Source organism: Strix aluco, chromosome 4 (genome assembly GCF_031877795.1).
Source record: "Strix aluco isolate bStrAlu1 chromosome 4, bStrAlu1.hap1, whole genome shotgun sequence".
In the NCBI taxonomy this organism is placed as follows: Eukaryota; Metazoa; Chordata; class Aves; order Strigiformes; family Strigidae; genus Strix; species Strix aluco.
Genome location: NC_133934.1, coordinates 3,262,789 through 3,285,173, shown reverse-complemented (window position 1 = coordinate 3,285,173; position 22,385 = coordinate 3,262,789). Strand labels below are relative to the sequence as shown.

Sequence of the window (22,385 nt, the reverse complement as noted above, 5' to 3'; positions counted from 1 at the left end):
TGACTTTAAACATCATTTTATTAAGGCTTAAATGTCTATCAGCCAGACGGGAGCTGGTCCAGTCACACGACATCAACCGAGAGTGACGTTTGGTGTAATGCGATGGCTTTTCTACACGAGTTCGTACGAGCAGGATGAGATCGCTGCCGGTTACTCACGCATTAACCACGGCCTCTCTTCGTGACTTGCTGGACTCCAGGGTGAACGTGCTCCCACGGGGAGGAGGGGAGCGAGGCGGGGAAGGGGAGAGGTCAGGTAGCTCGCATGTTGTCAATCACAAGGACTTCGCCTGGTCCACGACCGAACGGCTGCTCGTCAAATATGTATAAATGGTTTTAACTCACGGGGAAGCTAAACTCACAGTCCAAAAGGCACCTATGCTAAACCACTGAGCCACTGGGATGGTGGTAAGAGGGCGGGTGCGACAGGTGGAAATCAGTTCTGTATAAATACATATTCCTTGTTAAAGAAGCTATGGCTTTTATTATCCTCAGATCACTTTGCTCTGGCGCGATGCTCTAACCCCCCACCCCCCACTACTCTGTAAGCACAAGAAGACCAAGTCCTCTCCGCCATCACGGGCGCTCTTCTTGGCCAGCTCTCCGAAGGCCTTCGTCCTCCTATGGATCGAGACGGACCCAGGGAACAGCAGCAGCCCCTTGCTCTCGTCCTCCCGGCGAGGCCGCGGCAGGCGCTGCCTCAGAAGTGCACCCTCCTGACGTCCTGGGTGGCAGCTGACCTTTTACAACTCCCGCACAGTATCGACGACAGGGACTTCTGCTTCTCGGCCAAGCACGGGCGACACACCAGGTGGCTGCAGGGAAGCTGGTAAATGGGCTCCGTTTTGAAATAAGAAGAGAAGGTTTTGCCACAGGAAGTGCATCCTTGGGTCTGGCTGCTCCTGCCGTGCTCTGCAAAGGCGACAGGAGAAGCGGCTCTGGGGGGGTGACAAGGCCACGCTGTGCCACCCCTCATGTACCTGATCCTATGAGCACTCGTGGCTCAGGCCCGCGGCCCCTTTTCTCTGTCACTACCATAAAGAAAGGGAAGGGCCCAGCTTCTAGGGCAGGCTGCGCTCAGAGCGGGCTGGATCACGTCAGCATTTGCACCATCAGGCTTTTAATTGAGGACAGATGACTGTAAAGGGCTTTTCACTTTTGCTGAGACTAAATCAGCCTCCCTTCCGCTCTTCCAACGCTCGGATTAAACCCACCGATTCCCGAGCGAAACGCTTTAGGTATCACTTTGCATTCCTGTCACACACCACCTATCAAGGGCTACTCAGTCAACTCTTAAACAGCAGCAATTTTAAAGGGGACAGGAAAAAGCTTAATAGCTTAATGTCACTGTGCAACAGCAAAAGCTATTCCAAGAGAGAGAGAGAGAGACACACAGCCACTGGGACTGCACAGCCCCCACCTGTTCTCAGGGTCACTCGGTCCCTCTGAACCCTCTTCTCTGCCATGAGCGGGCAGATCCTCACTCAGGGGAATTTCACAGAATCATCAAGGTTGGAAAAGACCCTGAAGATCCTCCAGTCCAACCATGAACCTCACACTGACCGTTCCCAACTCCACCAGATCCCTCAGCGCTGGGTCAACCCGACTCTTCAACCCCTCCAGGGATGGGGACTCCCCCCCTGCCCTGGGCAGCCCATTCCAACGCCCAACAACCCCTTCTGCAAAGAAATCCTTCCTAAGAGCCAGTCTGACCCTGCCCTGGCGCAGCTTGAGGCCATTCCCTCTTGTCCTGCCGCTGGTTCCTTGGCTCAAGAGACTCATCCCCCCTCTCTGCACCCTCCTTTCAGGGAGTTGTAGAGGGCCATGAGGTCTCCCCTCAGCCTCCTCTTCTCCAGACTAAACCCCCCCAGTTCCCTCAGCCGCTCCCCATCACACCTGTGCTCCAGACCCTGCACCAGCTCCGTTGCCCTTCTCTGGACACGCTCGAGTCATTCAATGGCCATTTTGGAGTGAGGGGCCCAAAACTGAACACAGGGGAAGAAGAGGAGCAGGCCAGCAGTTCGGGCATCAGCCTGAGGACGGATATATGATGGTTCAATGCTTTGTTGCACCCCAAAGAAATAATTTTGGGAATGCGGACGCAGCTGGATTAGCATCAGGTGGGATGAAAACTGTGAGGACCCAACAGCCTGGCCTATATATATATTCAAACCCGCTGGGATTCTGGGCACACACATGGCTGCTCGGCCTGCGATGTTGCCACTGTTACCTGTTCCTATTAAGGGTCAGCATGCGACGTGGTATTTGCCTGATTTACTCCTTTCCAGCTGCATCTCCACACCAGACTCATTCCCCATCCACGTGGCAACACCCCAGCTTGCTCTGTGCAGCCAACGGGCACCATTTAAGCCACTCAGCCCAAATCACAGAGCTCCAGGAACAGCCAAAGCCTTGATGCGGGGCCAGCTCTGAGTCTGAACTAACCTGGTGCAGGCTGGGCTGAGCACCGTGTCCCAGCACAACCCATCCAGGACGGTCCTTGGGCAGCGCAGACAAGCGACAGCCAACGCTGGCAAATCATAGGATCATGCTCAAGTGTGCTCTGACTGTGGACGTGGACAACACACCCCACTTTCTGGGGGTCAGCAAGGTCTAACCTGCCTCACTGAGAGAATAAACCATTAAAACTGCCGAGATAAAAAAGCAGTAGTTCAGGATTGCTAAGTAAAGCTTGCTGGGAGACAATATAATATTTTTATATTGAATATATAATATTTTGGGGTCTGAAGAGGCATAGAAAGATGCTGTGCCACAGCATAACCCTCCCTGTTAACCCAGTCCCAGTTCTCCTCTCCTCTCTCGCTCCCAAGCCGAACCAGAGGTGCTTGTAGCTTACCAAGGAGGGTGCCCACACTCCAGGAACTGCTGCAGCCTCCCTCGCTCTGCGCCTGCTGCTGGCTTTTCATCAGCTTGGCCGTAAACGAGGGCATCGAGCTGAGCGCCGAGTTCAAGGCACTGTCCAAACTCTCCGATAGTTTTTGTTCGTGAGAGACCGGATCTGCAAAGAGAAGCACAAGCTCAAGAAGAGGATGCCAGGAAAAACAATACCCAACAAAAACGCTGCTTTGCCTCTGAACCTCTGGGACAACGCTCGGGATTTTAGGAGTTTTTTGTTCCCTTGACAGGTCTCTTTTCCCCACTGAGGTGCCAGGATAGGGATGCAGTGCCTCATCTCCTTTGGGTCCTAAAGATGAAAAGTCCTAGGGATACTGTCAGACGTGCATGTCATGCCCCAGTGCCACTGAACATTCAGGTGCTGGCTTGTATCTGCAGGTTTGAAAAGGGCAAAACACCAAATAGTCCAGAAAATTCACTTCTCTCCCTCAGCCCGCTCCACTAAGAGTCCCTCTGTCCCAGTTCTGAGTCAAGGGATAAAGCCAAAGGCACAGGGTAGGACCCTTCCCTGCAGCATTTTGTCCTGTGCAATACCAAAGGCGTTAATTAAGACTATGCATTAAGAGAATGTTGTCTGCATCACTAATTCTGTTAAATCCATCTCCCAAAGGAAGACCTTTGAATTAGTGATGCACATTTGCTACAGCAATCAAGGCTGATGAAATACTGAAGCATGAGCTCCCTGGGCCGAGCACTGTGCTTTTATTTACGTATGGGCACGGCTCCCCCAGGAGCTCCAGGACCCCGGCAGGGCAGTCCCTGCTCTGGGGGGGCTGGGGCACATCCCCAGCGGGAGCTGTTACACGCTTCCGCAATAAAACTAACTAATGAGTCCTCCTAAAACATGGAATGAGCTCTAGACTGAGAGAGCAGAGTGGAAATGTGCAGTCTGACTTCTTCCTCCTCTTTCCAGTACCACCAAACAGCAATTATTTTCAGTCAAGTCTTTAAAGAATTTGTTTAAAATCAAACAACCAACTGTTTCCTCGAAACTACTTTTGGGCAATTTTGGAGAAAGGTGAAGGGAGTGACAGGTACAAGCAGGCGTTAACAGTAGTCAGAAGCTGTGGGCCACCTTTACAGACACAAGAAAACTCGACTTACCTGCCTAGAGAGAGAGCCCTTAGGTGGCCAGAAGATACCCACGCACCGTGTATTTATACAATCCTACTCAAACCAGGCTGTTTGCAACAGACTCACACACGGCTGCTCTCTTCAAGCGCCTCTAAATCTAAATAAAGATTGCTAAAGACATCTCTTTCCCAGTTCCCAGCTTAAATTTACCTTCCTCCTCCAGTGGGATTATTACCTAAAGCAGTAACTCAGTTTAACGATACCAGAGCGAAGATATAAGTGTTGCTGTGTGCACTACAGTTATATCCACAGAATGGTTGCGCTGCCAGCAACTCCGATACGTTTCAGGAATTCCTGTGCCAACAAGGGAGAAAATAAACATGGCAAAATACATGCAGATTTGGGCAAAAGAGTCACAAGGAGCCTGCGAGCCACACTCTTCCCCACGGACTGGAGGCTGAAGGTAGTAGTCATTAGAGAACAAACCACAAAGAGCAAACATTTTGGGGAGGGAGGTGTGAATCTCCTTGGTATTTAAACACAGATCACCTTTGCTTTCTAAAGACCGATGTCTCCTCACCACTCCTGCCCACCCCAGCACGTGAATGCTGCTGCACCTACAGAATATCCCACTCTCCTGCTCCCAGCGCTCCGTGGATCCCAAGGTCTGTCTGCGCCGCCTGGACAGGAGCTGTGGCACGGCTGGGGACCGAGGTGGGGGAAAGCACTCAGCTTTTCAGGTAATTTCACAGAATCATCATCACGGTTGGAAAAGACCTTGAAGATCCTCCAGTCCAACCATTAACCCTCACACTGACCGTTCCCAACTCCACCAGATCCCTCAATGCTGGGTCAACCCGACTCTTCAACCCCTCCAGGGATGGGGACTCCCCCCCTGCCCTGGGCAGCCCATTCCAACGCCCAACAACCCCTTCTGCAAAGAAATCCTTCCTAAGAGCCAGTCTGACCCTGCCCTGGCGCAGCTTGAGGCCATTCCCTCTTGGCCTGCCGCTGGTTCCTTGGCTCAAGAGACTCATCCCCCCTCTCTGCACCCTCCTTTCAGGCAGTTGGAGAGGGCGATGAGGTCTCCCCTCAGCCTCCTCTTCTCCACACTAAACCCCCCCAGTTCCCTCAGCCGCTCCCCATCACACCTGTGCTCCAGACCCTGCACCAGCTCCTTCTCTGGACACGCTCGAGTCATTCAACGGCCTTTTTGGAGTGAGGGGCCCAAAACTGAACCAAAAATTTATCTCAGGGTTGCAGGTCTGGACTGTTTTTCTGCCTGCTGGAGCTCACGTGCAGCGGCGCTGCTATGAGATTGCTGAGAAACGCAAGGCTAAAAGGAAACCAGTGCCCATTTCTTTCCCATGTAGACACAAGTCACATCCCTTATCTAATGTCTCTACCTGGTTTTCTGCCTTAACTGCAAATCCTGTGCGAGTCTCTCACAGCCTGTGCTGTCTTCTCCTCCCTGCTCTGAAGGCAGCACTGCCTGCAATTCCCTTGATGCTGTTTGTTCCAGATGAGCGTAGCCCGGAGGCCGTGCAGCAACACACTCCCCAAGCTCAGCCTCTGCCACAGCAAGAGCAGCCCCGTGAGAGGGTAAAGAGCCAGTGTGTCCCAGGGACACAACCTGCGCAGTGACGCTGAGTGCGCAGGGAACCAGCTGCACTGAGAGCCCACGCTGGCAGTGCCTGGCCAGGGAAATCTGTGAGCAGGATTAGTGCCCTGTTCCTGCTTTCCTCCCCACCTCACTCCTTGTGAGAAGATCCACACCAGCCAGGACTCCCCGTGCCATCCCCACTGCCTCACCAGACATTTTTTTTTTCCTGCTGTTGCGTATTTTCTCGCTGATGCAAGAACATATCAGATGGCTGCGATGATAAATCACCCATGATAAAGAAACTTCAAACCAGCACACTGTGAGAAAAACATTATCTCCACACAGGCAGTGGCTTGAAAGCAAGGAGGAGAAAGGAAATACAAACTGAAAGGGAAACACAGCGACCTGAGCAAACAAGAGGGTTGTGAAACGGTCTGCACAGGTTGCACGATCAGAACGATGAGCCTAGAGATGAAGAAAAAATGAAACAAAATGGGAACAAAGCCCATCTGGGGATGGAAGGTTGTGCTGAGGAGAGGGGAGCTGACCGAGATGATGACCTGATTTCCATGACATCTAGCAACAGCAAAATACAATGGCCTTAAAGCTTTCTAGAGGCAGGATGGGAATCCGTACTGGAGCCTCCCGGCTTAAAAACCTGGCCCTGGGCTGTCAAGACACTCAAGAAACACAAGTGACTTAGGGAGCCACGATACCTGTCGAACAGTCCATTTGGATCAAATGCGAGTCATTGTCAGTTTTCATTTTTTTAGCACTGTTCTCTGAGGTAGACGTGACAAGTAAGTTTGTAGAAGAAAAATAAGGTGGCTGCACAGAGCTCTGATCCATACAGTCCATTTTCCTTTTCAGAGAAGACATTGTTATGGAAGAAGGTACGAGCATTTCCGAGGCATGAGCCCTTCCGAGCAGGTTGGTGCCGGGGATGCTGTGCTGTAAGAGGAAGTGGTCTATCCTGGCCTTGAGGGTCGGGTGAGGTAGGGGCTGCGAGTGCTGGCTGAAGGCCACCCCAGTGAAAGGATCGCTGGGTACCCTGCCCCAAGACGCCTCACTCCGGTTGCATTTTTCCAAGGTGGTCTGGTCGATCACCTTCCCAGAGGGCAGGAGCATGGGGAAGGTCATGATCTCCAGAGTGATGGGGTCTAGGAATTCTTCAGGGATATCTTGGACAACATCCACCAGCTTGCGGAGGGTCTGCTGCTCGCTGTCGTTAGCACTGAAGGGCACGCAGTCGCTCTCCATCGGCGTCCAAAGCTCTGGCTTGAGGCTGCCCACATCCTGGGCGAAGAACTGGGAGGCCACCTGAAAGACACCCTCGATCACCTCCTGTGGGCACGATTTGGCAGGTTGTCCCCACACCTCCAGCCTCTTAATGCAAGGCAAGCCGCCTCCGGCCACGTGGGTGATGCAGATTTTTAAGTGCGACACATTGCTCAGCGAGGCGGGCCCTTTGTTCCAGAGGTCTTGAGATGCAGAGCCAGGGTAGGAGAAGACGTTTTCCATCTGATGGAAGGGAGGCCTCGGCTTGAAGCCTCTGTGGCCGAACGTCACTTTGCTTTGATTTTTTAAGACAGCTTTGCCCACCAATGTGAAAGTGTCTTTGTCTGACACAGGCTGACCGGCCAGACCTGAGAACTGACCCTCAGGGCTCTGCCAAGAGGTTTTATTGCATGAGGTAGAGGTGTGAACTTCAAGCCCGGAGAAGGTTTGGTATCCCCCGGATGAGATGTCAATATTAATCCTGCAGATCTCAATGTTGAAGGGAAAAGAGATCGTGACGTGGACTGGAGGTTTGATGAAGTATTCGCTGCGGAAACCACGATTTCTCCTGGCAAGGTCTTCAGAGATCAGATTCTCCACTTCATAACCATCAGCAGAAATCTGTGTTTCAGGAGAAAACAGGATTTAATTTGAAGCAAGAAGATAAAAGGAAACTAATTTCACAAGCACTTACGCAGATTCACAAGATGACATCAACTAGGAACCAAGACCATGGTTTCACGTGCAGCTGAGACAACCCAGGAGATCCCTGCTGCTGGGCAGAACAGACCCACTCCCCACTCCTCCAGCCACGCAGTCCCATCCGCTCTTCTCTGCCCCCTCTGTTACCTGGCCAGCCATTTGCAGAGCTGATTTAACTGCTAAAAGAGTGAAAAATTATGGATGGTTTGTGGTTTTGGCTGGGTCAGCGAACTAAATCAAGTGGGAGAGCGTGGCTGGGAGCAGAGCGTGTGTGCGTGGAGGAGATGGGAGTCTCCTCTCCTTCAGCAGCAGTGAAACATTGTCAGCTTATCCTGCCACTTGGACGCGTACTCGGAATCACGCAGTTACAGGATCCCAGAGAAATCTGGAGCTCAGTTAGCCGACTGCCTTGTCCTGCCCTGGGATCAACCCTACCCATCCCTGCGGGAGATGCGTCTAACCAGGCTGGGCCCCATCCCATGTCTCCCAGAAGATGCAATCCCACCCTCTGGTCTGCTCCTGGGCAGACTGGCTCTACCCATTCCTTCTCCTGGAAGCACTGAGGCTTAGAAAGTCTGCAGCACTTGCTAAAGGAACAAATAACAGCAAGGAATATCTAGTTATTCCACCTGCTTAATCTGGTCACTCCACACCCTCCTGATCACAACAGTCACACCAAACCTCAGTTGGTGTGATGGACGGTCACACCTCTACTGCTGTTTTTACAGCATAATACTTACAAATCCAAGGTTGTCTTGGATTTTGGGGGATCACTCCACACCCTTCTGATCACAACGGTCACACCAAACCTCAGTAGCAGCGCTGGCTCTCTCAACACACCACACAGATGGATGGTCACACCTCTACTGCTGTTTTTACAGCATAATACTTACAAATCCAAGGTTGTCTTGGATTTTGGGGCGTGAGTCAGTGGGGAGACTTACAATTAAAAAATGGCTTTGAATTAAAACCGAGTTAGTTTCTAAGAGATTCTGATGATGCTGAGTGAAAACATGAGTACTTGTAATTTCAGCAAACATTGTCAAGAGCTGTGCATTCTACTGGACAAAGGGAAAGCTGTAATATGGCAAAGAAAAAGGTATCTCAAGTCAAAGCACACACACCTGTAAGCACATAACACTGTCTTGTTACAAGATCCTGCAAAATTAGGGCTTCTTCCCTCCAAGAAGTAGTGTGTGCCACATCAGAGCAGTCACACGAGGTTATACGGTGTTCTAACACTACCTGGCAGACATTGGCCAAAGCATAGACAGGACAAAGCAAAGTCTGAAGAGTAACTTCTGGGAAATCTCTCAATACTGATTTTTCAAAGTACTCAGCCTTCAGCTCCACTTTATCTTCAAGTGAGCTGCAGATCCCAAGCACCCAGACACAGGTTCTCTTAGTGGTCACACATCAGGGACTCTCTCAAGACAGAAGCACAAAAGGGGAAGGGGGTCCAGGAGGACAGATTCCCCACATCAATTCACAGAACCTCCTTGCTGGGAATGACAGGAGACTGGTGAGCTTGGAAGAGAAAGCTGTGAGCAAAACCACCCAAATCACAACCCTCCCACATCACTGGAAAAGCATTTTAATTGATAAAAATGCTCTCAGCTCTGCAGACTGAAAAGCCTACACTTTACCTGCATCTGTCTTTAATGCTTCTGCTGTCAGTGGACATACAGAGCCTCCCATGTTAAAATCCCTCTCTGAACCAGCCAGACCACACAAAATGACAGGAGTTTGCTGTGAGTTGCCTTTGCTTTGTTTTCTCAGGAAAGCCTGGCATGGCCAGCCAAAAATCAGTCTTCCAGAAACACTGCTAATTATCACAGATGAGCACCGAACAAGCCCTCCCCAGCCCTCCACCCCTCCATCTCCCTACCCCCCCACCCCCATCATTATTTTACCTTGTTGCAGTGAATTCTTGGCTTGAACTGTGGGAGACAGACGTTTATTACCATCTTGGCAGTTGGAGAAAGCTCACTTTCTGAGCATCAGATTCAGCTTGTGGAAAAAAAAAAAAAAGGAAAATAAAGAAAGTGAATACGAATGAACAGTGAAAGGTTTTCGTGTCTTGGAGCCTGTATGAATTACAAGCTCGGTAGTTCCTAAAACGCAGCTCAGATCTGAGTCCAGGAGGTGAAGCCAATATAAACCCATATGACTGGTGGAGGGATGGGATCAAGAGAAAAAATTGTATTAATATTAATTAGTGAACCCCTGGAGAAACATCAAAGAGAAAATGTCTATTTTTTAACTAAAAAAGTCTTACTTACGGATAGACTAGCAATCAGATCTGAAAGTTTATCAAGGATGCGGGAGGTTTTGTAGATATGGTAAAGCATCAACTACGCCATGAGGTTGTCAGAGGAATCGGTGTGAGCTCCCAGTGGCCTCAGTCGGCCCTGGAGGACACGGGCTGCTCCGTGACCTGACCAGGGCACGCAGCCCCTCACTGCTGTGGGGCAGAAAGAGCCGGTGTCCATCCCCACCGTGCGGCCTTGAACTGCCTGTTTTGTCTCCGTGCCCAGTTTCCACCCCCCACCCCCACTCCATGCCACATCTATCTGCTGCCTTCAGCAGTTTGAGACAGAACCTGCCTGTGCTCTTGGACAACACCCAACACGACAAGCTTGGACGGGGCCTCTCGGGACAAGGGTAACACCAGTCAGCACTAACACGCCGCTGCCGCGAAGAGAAACGTTTCTTGAGGGCGTTGGGAGCCTCAGATGTAAGCTGAGATTAAACACAAATATTAATAATCGGTGTTTAATAGCTCTGAGGGAGCAGAGGGCATTTGATAGCTCCGAGGAAGATTATATGTGTCTGCTGAGCGTTCTGACAATGTTCATTAAAGAAACTCAAGTGAACACACCTTCTTTTCCACTGAAAAAAAGGCGACTCGAATTGGTTATATCAGATCCCTTTTAAGAATAAAATTATCTGCGAGGTAAGAGTTTTAACCTTATGTTAACCTTAGTTTTAATACGCCATTGCTTTGGGCAACCTTGCAAATTAGGAGCCTGTTGCTTTCTTAAAGAACCAGCAGCCCTTTAATGATTTTTCAACTGAAACTGTTAGTTCAGCTGAAATGAAATGGGAATTCTGGGGCCACGCTGGTGCAGCCACTGAAATGCAGAGCGTTACCAGCTCGCCTTGCCTGCCTGCTAAGCCTGCGGGTGCAGGCCGGTCTGTGCAACAGTCTGAAATGAGAAATGTGGTATCCAAGGTACAAAGCCCACATATAAAAATCAACAAAACAGAAGCCAAGCCTGCAGAGAAGCAGAGCTTCAAGGTTATAATGTCAATGCTTGACCCAAGCAGGGGTGAAGCTAAGGGAAGGTGCAGCGGGCCAGACAAGCACCCCTTCCAGCCCAATATTTGGTCTGACAGCATCAGGAGCAATTCCTGCTCCTCAACAGGGAACATAGGAACAGGGCAAGCAGAAACCAACGCTCCTCCAATAAAACTTTCCTGTCTTTCCGAACCTGAGAGGCTTCCAGTACAGGGCTGCCAGTGAGGGACTGTTCAAACAGGCTTTTAAACTGGTCTGACTTTTGGCATCCACATCTTGTGGGAGTGAGATTGGCGATTTAACTACAGGCTGTGCGACAAAACTACTCTTTTTGGTTCGTTTTGAACCTGTGGCTGGTAAATTAGCTTGACCCTCAGAGCTGGCACTACGAAAAATGGCAAATCAACACTCTCCGCTCCCTTTTCTTGGAATGACTCACGGTTCACCCTCTGTCCTATTTCTCCTCACGTCTCTTTCTTGGGCTGAAGACTTCTCTGTTCCGATCTGACCAGACTGGTGCACTCGCATTCAGCAAGTCTCAGTGAGACCTTCCCTGAATGACGGGGAGAGGCACCTTCACCTCTGCATCCCTGCAAACTCATCGCTTTCAGAACTCACTTCTCACGAGTCGCTGTCTGTCGAGCTCCTGTCCACAGCAGATGCCAAATGCTCCCATGGATCTTGCAGTCATGCAACCTCCTCTTTCCTAGTGCTGTCTTGTGTTAGGCAAATCACGGATGGGTGCAAGCTCAGAACAGACTCACCTCTTCTTCCAAGCTTAAGGCTGTTAGTGAGGTTGCGTCCTAAACCTTCATCCTTTTCTACCATGCTTTTAATGGTCTGTGGCAATTAGCTCTGGTTAATTACAAACAATTTATTCTCCCACTAAACTTGCTTTCAATTCAGTTGCTCCTTGTTCTGTGGCACGAGGAGCTATCTATCTAATATATATATCTAATATATATCTAATATCGGTATATTTTATAGGATTTTCTCCTACCTGTTTGTGACCCTGACAGACTTCAACTCAGGCTAATTTTTCCAGGTTCAACTTCTCTGTAAGAAAATGCATTATTCTGCATGTCCAAGTCACTGCTCTCCCTTATTCTGAAAAGCTCTGCTACACTTGCTTCACAGCAAAAGTTGACCCCTGAGTTGCTTTTACCCATGGCTGTGGTTTTTCTACTCTTCCCATGAAAACACAACTCAGAAGACAGACAGTGGGGATGAGGGACAGATTAAATGAGAAACTGGAATGAGATTAGGACTAAGCTTCTGTGTAAAGAAGGAAAGCAAGAACTGGCTGGACACAGTGATAGGAAAGTAAAGGGGCTGGCTGAGGCCACAGATGGGGGCTGGCTGAGGCCAGAGATGCAGGCTGGGAACAAGAATCAGCAGGGACAGGCAAAAAGCAGGCGAGAGGAACAGATCAGAGGAGCCACCAGGATCAGATGGGGACAGTGAGCCCAAGACCCTTCTAGCAATGAGCCTGGTCTGAAGCAAGAGCTTGGGAAATCCAGACTGTAAAAACCTCTGGAAAAAGAATGGGACAGGGCAGCAGATGTGGCTTCCTATGGCTACTGCTGCCATTATGCCCCAAACTTGTGTGGAGGTCTCCCGTGCAAACGACAACTCACGTGGTTGTGGCACGAAGGAGGTTCTGAATTTACAAACAGTTTAAAAATACAACACCCACAGAAGTGCATTACTAAAGTCATTACTTGTCAAAACAAACGACTCGAAGATCACAAAAGACTCAAAGACTACGAAGTGCCATCAGGATGTCACACAAATGTCTCTCTCGAGTGCGTGACTTCCCCAAGGTGAACAAAGATCTTCTGACTGAGGCGGTGAAATGCAGACCTGAAGGACTGTACTCTCTACTTCTCTACGCCAGCACGATCCTCTCTGGTCTTGGACCAGTAATTTAAACCCAGGCTTTTTGGAGCTAGTCTTGAAGTGCTTTCCTGGTGTCCTACATAAGACTAGAGAGCTACCGCAATAACAAATGTGAACAGTTGACAATGAACTACGGGGCTTCATAATGCTGAGTATTTAAGGGAGAGGGAAAAAACCCAGCCCAGACAATTTAAAGCAGGCAGCCAAAATGAGATAATATACAGTATGTGTCTTGGGACAGCAAGCTGCTTACTGCCACCTCTCTTCCCCATCCTCCACCTCAGTACGCCTTGAAACACTGGACTACAAAATAGTGAGAACAGCTCGGCTGCTTTTGCAGTGGGAACGAGAGTTTCTGCTGCTCCCTGTGAAAAAATCCCTTCAGCTCTGGTCAGATGTAGAGCCTGCCCTGTGCACCTCAGGAAATGTCTCTCCTCTCGGAAAGAACCACCTCCGGAAAGCTCAGGAAGAAGCCAGCCACTCTGTCCTCAGAATGGCAGAAATGTGCAGAAATCAGACACTGCACCACATCCCGAGCAAGAAAATAACACGGTGAGCCATGTGACGGAGGGTGAAAACAGCAGCCTCCAGAGCAGATGCTCCGCACAGCTAGAGTTTGCATTCTAGTTTGCACAGGACTCACTGTCACCCAGGCAGGGGAATCACCTCGAGGTGGATCTGTTGGCCCCATTTGGTGGCAGACGTTATCAACAGGGTCAAATCCTCTCTGCCAGGCACTGCGGAGAGCTGAGCACAAAATTAATGTCTCAGAGTCAGAGCAGCCCAACCCTCAGCCTCAGCTTCCATCTCACCACTCAGCTTTCACACTCTGTCCTGCTCATGCACAGCTCCTAAAGGAGAAACTCAGACTGCATGCTCACCAGCCCCAGCTCGGTGGTGATGGAAACGGTAAGGAAATATGTATATGAGTTCCTGGCACCCAGGTCAGCTTCATGACTAAAAATCATTCCAATTCTCTACCAAATATCACAGTTCTGCTCTCACGGAGTCACCAAATCCATCCACTTTCATTTAGGGCGGAGAAAAATGTAATCACGGAGAAAAATGAATAGGACAGTAGTTTTTATTTGTGATGGAAGCATGTGAGGATCTACGTATAAAAGGAGAGCACGGGACACATGACTGTCAGCAGAGCAGAACTGGCTAATACAGCAAGGCAGCCTGAGCACACAGAGCAACCAACTTAACCAACACTCAAGAGGCCATTTTAACCAGTAACCAGAAAGAGAGATGCATCTGGGAAGCCGTGTCAGCCTCTGAGCAAGCACGCCATCAGGCTAGCCAGCCCTGCTAAGCAGCGCTGGGTCAAACACTTTGTAATGGAGGTAGCTCAGTTTCTCCAAACGCGTGCGTTTGAGCAGAGGAAACCATTCCCAAAAGGGAAGCTCAACCACCACGTAGCCCAACTGCTGCAGCTGCCGCCGTTTCAAGCGGTGCAGCCCCAAGAGCCGCTTGGAGCAGTAGCAGTAGTGGTTTCGGTTGGACACCTGAAGAGCCAGTTTCACCCCCCGAGGCTGGTGATTCAGTGTAAGAGACGGGGGGGTTTCAAGACTGCGCCCCGATTTAGGCTCAACTTGCAATCTGGCATCTGTGATAAGAGTTCCACCTGAAAGCGCAGCATGATCCCCCACGTGTGGCGTTCGTGCTTCGTCCCCTCTCTCCTGACTGCGAGGCCTGGCTTCATTTTCCACTTCCACAGGAGAGTGGCTGTTAGATCTCCCTTTTATAAGCTGAGTCAGTAAGTCATCCGTTAGACTAACTCCAATGTCTTTTAGTTTCTTATCTGCAACAGGGTCTTTGAAGTTGAAAGGGATGGGATGTCCATCCATGGCCAAATGAACCTCCAGATCACTCGATCTCGTGTGAGGCAGGATCATGTGGTTCTTCACATACTCAGGGCCACCTAACATGCTCTCGAGAAGAGATGTGGCTTCCACAATTTCATGCCTGACATAGATTTCTTGCTCTGCAAAATTCAGAATCATCTCGGTAATCTCTTGAGAAAGCTGAGGTGGAAGGCGGCTCCCTTGGTAGCTGGGGCACTCAATTTCAACGCTCTTACTAAGGGTAAACAGGTCCTTTCTGAGCTCATATTTACTATCTCTTGTTTTGCGGACAAACTCATCCCTCAAAGCATAGTCTATCAGCTCCTCTGGGAAGCGTTTGACAAATGCCAGGCCAAGCAAACCAGTAAGGAGATGCTCTGGAAACTTCCCAAATTCATGGAATTTTCTATACATCTGCTCTATCAGGCTGGAGTAAAACTCCTCCTCGTTTGGAGGTTCATAGTCCAGGCATCCAAATGACCACAAGAACTTGGCAGCATCTTTGCTTCGGCAGTAAGTCACCCTAGAAGGCAAAGACGTGGCTACGGCAGCCATAATGCCTTCATCAAAGTAGTGTAGGGATGAACAGGTAAGAGCGATGTGCATGATGCCCTGGATGTTCGTCGCAGGAATCCGAGCGGGAATAACCTTCCCAAGTTCCTTCAAGAGGGGTAAGTGGTCCATGCGAGTGTAACGGAGTATTTTAAGCACGTTCACCAAAGCATAAGTGCTCATGTCTTCTATCTGCAGGGAGACTCTGTCTGCGACTTTTCTCATGACGTGGTCAGAGATACCACTGAGGGACTTGAAGAGCCCTAAGCAGACAGCACCCACCTCCTCCAAGGTGAAGGAGTCCAAGTACTTCAAAATCATGCTCTCTATCTTCTGCATCAAGTCTGTGGGTGACCTCCGGCCTTCCCCTATGATGTAAACGAGCTGAACAAACCTGGCCAAAGTGAGGTCTTTCCAGTTCATGTTGGCGTAGCTAAACAAAATGCTCAGGTAGGAAGGCACGCTACGCTCCAGACAGCGCCAGCAATCAGCCACCAGCAGCACCTGGTCCAGGTTCATGTCCCACACCCGCCGGCAGAATTCGTTCTCGCACGCGTTCAGCAGAGGGTGGGTGGGTGGAAGAACCAAACGGACGCAAGCCTTTAAAATATCGATGAGATCTGAAGTGCTGAACGACCCGAGATTCCTGACAGCACAGTGACACAGTGTATTAAACCTGGGATTGGACACCAGCGCCGTGTGGTGTTCCACTGGTAAACGACTCAGCTTGCGAAAATAATCCGCGATAGTTCCTGGGCTCTGGCTGCCCTTGCAGACGGCCACACTGCATAAAATCGAGTCACCTTCTTCTAAAGGAAGCGTCTCTACTGGCTCAAACCTGTCATAGCTGAGAGATCTGTATTCAGGCCTCCCTTTCTGAAACATGCGAGGGTCCTCCTTGGAGTCATGCATCTCCCTTTTTTCCTTTTCTGCTTCCTCCTTGGTTTGTGCCACAGAGAGACGTGCCGAGGTGGTCTGCTTGAGGAGCCGTTTGGACTCGGGCTTTGGTGGGGCATTTCTGAGGGGTGGCAAAGCTCGAGAAGAGGCGGTGCTGAACGTATGTTGAAGCTGTGAGGTGTCAGGGCTGGTGAAAGTGTCACCGAGAGCCTGGCCACTGCTCCTAGCAGCATGCTGCTGGGAGGCACCTCTGGTTTTGGCATAGGCAGATGGATTATACAATACTCTGTAGTCCAGCGGATTCAGCAACTGGATTGTAGCCACAGATTCGGTTCTGGTGTTGGCTGTTTCTGGGTTGTCTTCCTTTTTCTGCTCACTTTTGCTGTTTCCACTCTTGGCCTTGTACTTGGCTGTAGTCGAAAATGGAGTCACCCTGCTCAGCCTTGGAAATCTTCGGTATATTAGCACTGTAGCCATGGATCACAATTTACTGGGGTCAGAATTGCTTCCAGGTACTGAAAAAAGGGCAGACGAAGAATGAGTGGCTTCCACCTAACACGAAGCACTTTAATTTATCCTTTACGCTACCGAAAGTGAGGCGATGCCAGTGTTTCCCCTAGCCAGGGCAGCTGCTTCCCTGCAAAGCTGTACGGCAGCCGCTATCAAACATCACCTCATGCAAAAGCAGTTCAAGACAAGCACCCAGGTGACCTGACACACCCGAAGTTGGGCTACACAGCAGTTGGGCATTACCTAACCTGGCAGGGACTATGGGATTTAAGAAAAAACTCCTATCTTTTTCATTTTTAAGAGACACAAACTGCTTTTTTTTCATTCTAAACAATGAAAACATATTTTTGCAGTAGCACTGCAGCTTCAGGGAACTTTTACGTATTTAAACAGAGCATTCTGCTACTTTGGTCACCATAGTCTGAAACACCAACCACCACCCGAGAAGTTGTTGAAATATCCAGGGTGTTGCACTGCTCTTCGCGCTTGAAAACAGTACGTGGAGGCTGTGAGCAAAGTCTCCGCAAAACCAGTCCACAGAGTGAAAGTTGGCCCATAACCTGAAGATGAAGATTAGTTGAAAGGAGAAATGTGGCCCCAGAACAAAGTGGGGGAAGAGTATGGGAGAAGCAAGACAAATCATTATGAGATGCTACATCCCAAGCTGAGAACCAGAGGGAACAGAGCTTTACACTTCAGACTTGGGAGTGCTTCCCATAGTTTTAGGGTACAGAAAGCTTAAAAATGCCTGGTGCCTCCCTAACTCCTGCCTAAACCAGCTACAGCACAGAGGGTGAGAATGAGAAATTTGTCAGGAGTTCAGCTGCGTGCTGCCAGCCCGCACAAGTTGCCAAACGAGCCTGTTTACGATGATTCAGATGCTGATTAAAAAAAAAGCACCAGGTCAGCGTTCTGTGTAACACACCCCTATCCCACCACGTGTGGCCAACCCCAAAGATGCATTAGCCCAGTCCTTTTCAACTTCTTTAAAATCCCTTGTGCCCTCACTACCCCAGAGCGCCAAGCAATCAGGAAAGCCAAAGCTTGGCAGAGACACTGCAATACACATTAGCTTCTGTGCTCCCCACACGGGGGAAATAAATCCTTTATGGGAATCCCTCTGAGCTCTGCTTATATGTGCGGCTTCCTGGTTAGGGCTGGATCAAGAAGTCCCAGCGGTGCAGGCAAACTCAGTTTTGCACCAGCAAAATGGATACCTCGGGGGAAGAAAATGTGGGCTGAACACTGTGGCTTTGGGGTATCTGAGGAGGCTGCAGTGGGATGGGAGATCACAAGCAGCTCTAGCTGAATATAAGCTGGACTTTTTGGTTTTTGAGTACAAGAACCCCCCGTCTGCCATGACCCATTAGACAATCTATTCCTGCATCGCAACGCCGAAGCATCAGCTCCTCTCAAGGAAGGGCGAGATGGGAAGGGAGGGAGGACAGGGAGAGTTGAAGTGACGGTCTTTGCTCCCTCTTGGTGCCAGATGTGAGGTGCTGCCTGTTGCTGGGGTGGTTCCCTGCAGCAGCCTTGGCTGTCTCTTATGCGCCCTGAACTCTCGCCCAGCAGCAAAAGCAGTAACAGCAGACAGGCACGCAAGACATCTCTGATCTGGCTCTCTGCAGGCTGTTCTCTCACCAGGCAGCTTCACCTCTGTCTCGTCAGGGCTCAGCTTCTGTCCGAGGACAGGATCTCAGCACGGAGTTGGCATGGGAATGCTCCCGATCTGCTCCAGTGCAAAGTCAAGGGGCTCAATTCAGCCCTCTGGGACTGACCGTGTCAACTCGCACTGAGGCAGCCAAGGAGATCTCACATCCTCTGCTCCACGGGCAGAGCTTGGAGGCACCAACTGCCAGCTGGTGGGTGAGGAGAAGCTGCCAGAGCAGTAACCCTCTCAGCCACCACAGCAGGAGAGGTGAAAAAAGCAACCTGGGTGGAGAACGGGAGGCTCTGGGGCAAAAACCAGGGAAGGCAAACTGAAATTAAGATTTCTGGAGACAACCACACAAGGAGGAGGGTACAAGAAAGAGGCCAATGTGTTTTTAAGGTGACTAGTAAACGACTGATAAATATTGTGAGACGCTCAGTAGCCGCTAAGCTTGCCAGGCACCTTATTTGTATCTCAAAGCATATCACGAGGCAGCCTGCTGGTGCAGATCAGGCTCTGCTGACCCTTAGGGCTGTGCTACTCCCTGCCCCACAGGCAGCTGCAAGGCCGTGACCGTCCCCCTCCAGCGTGAGAAGTCAAATCACAACAGCGAGGAGAGACTCTACCCCCTCCTGACTGTCTTGCAAGCTGGGGAAAGGAAAAGCCCCCTCAGAACCTGCACAGTAAAACCCCAGCCAGGAGCTGGGATGCTGCGGCACAGCCCAGGCCTCACAAAGCCAACAGCAGCAGCAAGCAGGAGCTGGATTTCAAAGCTCTCCTGTTTAGCACAAAGAAATGTTTGATGAAAATGTCATTTCTGGCTCTACTGGCTGGGACATCCAGCCTGAACTGGCCGCAAGTGACAGGTGCCATCTTCATGTGGCTGGAGACAGGCAGCAGTGAAGTAGGCAAGGCTCAGACCTGCACCCTGGCTGGGGGGAGGAGACCCCATCCCCTCCGGCATCATCTCCACTTCTAGTACCTCACAGAGCTTGTCCTGGAGAACACTCCGAGGGGCTGGTCCAAGCTGCAAAGATGATCTTGGACAAGAGGAGGCTTATCCGGCCTAGGCTTTCCGAGAAGCTTTCTTGTCTGACTCTATTTGCATGTCTTCTATTTTTCTATTGTTGAGAAACACGCAAGCACTACTGAGAGACAGGCCATTTAGTTAAAACCACTTCTATTTGCTTTTGAAAGGTGATAATACCTACAAAACACAGCACTCTGCTGTTACCAGAAACACCCCTCTTGGCGACGACAGCCCCACTTCAAAGGCAGAGAATCAAAGTCACAGCGTTCGCACACTGAAAACTCTGAAGGTGAGCGTCGCAGGCTGCTAATACCATCTGTGTAGTTTAGCGTTAAGCTGTAAGGCATTTGGGAAGCTATTCAGTAAAGAGAATATTTCTCTCCTCCCTTGCTCTAAACACAGCAAAAAAAAAGAGAAGACCACGTGCAGGGGAGCAAGGTCGGCATGGGTTGAGATACTTCAAGCACCTTTGAAAGAAACAGGCTGGCTCTAAGTGGCCTTTTGCCCAAGACTTTCACACACCCCCAGCCTAAATCTTTGTGATTTCTGAAGTTTCTTACAGCATTTCTCTTCTAACTCCTCTCCTTGATTTCCCTCTCTTCCCGTTACCCTGAGTAATCAGCCTGCCTTCCTCCTCCCACTGTGCTTCTCGTTCGTACACAGCCAAACTCCTTCCCACCTCTGGGCAAGTCTCTCCAGAAATTTCACTTCCAGGGACTCCAAAAAGCCAGCCAGAAAGCCAGTTTTGGAGCTGGGCCCTGCAAGCTGCGAATGCACTTTAGAGAGGTCCTCTGGGATGGAAACATCTTTGTGTACGTGTCTGTGTGTCACACTTAGAGCTGAGCTCTTGGCCAAGAGTGCAACTGCACAGCTGAGCGTTAGCTGAACACCAGGGAAAACAACATTCCTGGAGGGATGCCACCCGCTTCAGAGTATTAGCTCTGTGAAAAGGGATATCGGTGCACCCTGAAACGCTGTCCCTGCTTTTGGTCCCTCTGAAACACTCAAAGGGATTTTCAGCAGCACCGGAAAACCCTCACAGGATCCACGCTAGGAGACCACCCACCCCTGCAGCGCACCGCCCCGTCCCGTGCTTCCCCCTACCCAGCACCACGGACAATAAAAGGGCAGACGGCGTCTCCTCGGTACGTGTGAGGCACTTCAGATCCGATCAATGTTGGGGGTAAACCAGCTCGGTTTAGCCAAGAGCCTACAGTTAGCACTTGTGCCTGGGCTGAAGAGAAAAATAACAGAAAAGGAAGGGTTTTTATCCCCTAACAGATTATGACGTCAGAGTGCAAAAGCGTCACTTTTTCCTTTGTTTGTGCTTTTTTCCCTCCCTTTCAAGCCCCCGCCGGCACCAGAAGGCAGCAGGCACGATGAAGGGCTCGGCCACCGCCGCCACCACCACAACCGGTGGCGGCGCGGCCGCCAGGCCCGGCCCCCAGCGGGCCCTGCTGGAAGCCCGAGCCCCGCTCCTTCCCCACAGGCTGTGCCGACACATCTGCAGTACCTATACACACACGCACACGGGGCAGCGCAGCCCCCGCCGCCGCTGCCCCCGGACGGGGGCGGGGGGGCTCCGCGCATGCGCCTGCGCCGCCCCCGCCGCTGCCCCGCTGAGGGGGCGGCGCTGCTGAGGGGAGGGCGCGGGGAAGGGGCCGAGGGGGGGAAGGGGACGTGGCGGCCCGCGCTGCCCGCTCGCACTCACCGGGGCCCGGCGCCCGCCGCCGGCTCTGGCCCTGCCGCCCGCCAGCCCCTTCGCCCGGCCGCCCCCGTCGCCTCCCGCCGACTTCCGGCCACCTGACGGTGACGCACTTCCGGCCGTACGGCAGCCGAGCGGGGTCCCGCGCGGCGGCGGCAGCGGCGCGGGCGGCCGGCAGGTGGCGCCAGCGGCGCGCGGCGCGGCCCGGCCCCACGTGATGTGGGAGCGGGTGTCATGTGACACAGGTGCCGGTGGAGGGGGGAGGAGTCACGTGGCTGCCCAAAGAGGGGCCGCCATGTCGGTGCGCGGCCATGGAGGATCACAGAATCACAGAATCGTCTGGGTTGGAAGGGACCTTGGAGATCCTCCAGTCCAACCATTAACCCTCACACTGACCGTTCCCAACTCCACCAGATCCCTCAGCGCTGGTTCAACCCGACTCTTCAACCCCTCCAGGGATGGGGACTCCCCCCCTGCCCTGGGCAGCCCATTCCAACGCCCAACAACCCCTTCTGCAAAGAAATCCTTCCTAAGAGCCAGTCTGACCCTGCCCTGGCGCAGCTTGAGGCCATTCCCTCTTGGCCTGCCGCTGGTTCCTTGGCTCAAGAGACTCATCCCCCCTCTCTGCACCCTCCTTTCAGGGAGTCGGAGAGGGCCATGAGGTCTCCCCTCAGCCTCCTCTTCTCCACACTAAACCCCCCCAGTTCCCTCAGCCGCTCCCCATCAGACCTGTGCTCCAGACCCTGCACCAGCTCCGTTGCCCTTCTCTGGACACGCTCGAGTCATTCAATGGCCTTTTTGGAGTGAGGGACCCAAAACTGAACCCACTCATCGAGGGGCGGCCTCACCAGTGCCGAGCCCAGGGGTAAGATCCCTTCCCTGTCCCTGCTGGCCACGCTAGTGCTGATACAAGCCAGGATGCCATTGGCCTTCTTGGCCACCTGGGCACACTGCTGGCTCATTATCAATCAATCCCCCCCAGGTCCCTCTCTGACTGGCAGCTCTCCAGCCACTCCTCCCCAAGCCTGTAGCGCTGCTGGGGGTTGTTGTGGCCCAAGTGCAGCACCCGGCATTTGGCCTTATTGAAACTCCTACAGTTGGCCTCAGCCCATCGCTCCAGCCTGTCCAGGTCTCTCTGCAGAGCCTCCCTATCCTCAAGCAGATCAACACTCCCACCCAACTGGGTGTCATCTGCAAACTTACTGAGGGTGCACTCGATCCCCTGAGGATGGTGCGGTTGGGGGGTTCTTCGGCTGCTCGGTGCTGCCCCTCCGGGAAACGCCCCGAGCCGCGGTGGCTGCATGCCCTGGGGGTGTGACCTGGGGAGCGGTTGTGAGGCTCACAGCAGCCCCGGGGATCTGGGCCGCAGCCTGCAGGAGCTGATCCCTGGGTGGTGCTTGCTGCAGTAAATTCACTCTCAA

At 51.6% G+C, this 22,385-nt stretch overlaps 2 protein-coding genes across 12 annotated transcripts; both read right to left on the bottom strand.

Moving 5' to 3' along the window:
• UBOX5 (U-box domain containing 5) lies at positions 1 to 21,052 on the bottom strand. 6 transcript variants are annotated; one of them, XM_074821797.1, is made up of 5 exons: positions 20,971 to 21,052; positions 9,486 to 9,582; positions 6,309 to 7,491; positions 2,857 to 3,018; positions 1 to 911 (listed from the first exon to the last, which is right to left on the bottom strand). In XM_074821797.1, exons 2-5 carry the CDS (start codon positions 9,537 to 9,539, stop codon positions 700 to 702), a joined length of 1,611 nt encoding a protein of 536 aa, XP_074677898.1. In that variant the 5' UTR covers positions 9,540 to 9,582; positions 20,971 to 21,052; the 3' UTR covers positions 1 to 699. The 6 variants fall into 6 exon arrangements, with proteins under 6 accessions (XP_074677898.1, XP_074677899.1, XP_074677901.1 ...); XM_074821798.1 differs by lacking the exon at positions 20,971 to 21,052 and adding an exon at positions 20,378 to 20,463; XM_074821800.1 differs by lacking the exon at positions 20,971 to 21,052 and adding an exon at positions 19,437 to 19,468.
• FASTKD5 (FAST kinase domains 5) lies at positions 13,839 to 21,052 on the bottom strand. 6 transcript variants are annotated; one of them, XM_074821792.1, is made up of 2 exons: positions 20,971 to 21,052; positions 13,839 to 16,583 (listed from the first exon to the last, which is right to left on the bottom strand). In XM_074821792.1, exon 2 carries the CDS (start codon positions 16,543 to 16,545, stop codon positions 14,071 to 14,073), a length of 2,475 nt encoding a protein of 824 aa, XP_074677893.1. In that variant the 5' UTR covers positions 16,546 to 16,583; positions 20,971 to 21,052; the 3' UTR covers positions 13,839 to 14,070. The 6 variants fall into 6 exon arrangements, with proteins under 6 accessions (XP_074677893.1, XP_074677894.1, XP_074677895.1 ...); XM_074821793.1 differs by lacking the exon at positions 20,971 to 21,052 and adding an exon at positions 20,364 to 20,443; XM_074821794.1 differs by lacking the exon at positions 20,971 to 21,052 and adding an exon at positions 20,378 to 20,426.
• Positions 21,053 to 22,385: the final 1,333 nt, after the last annotated feature.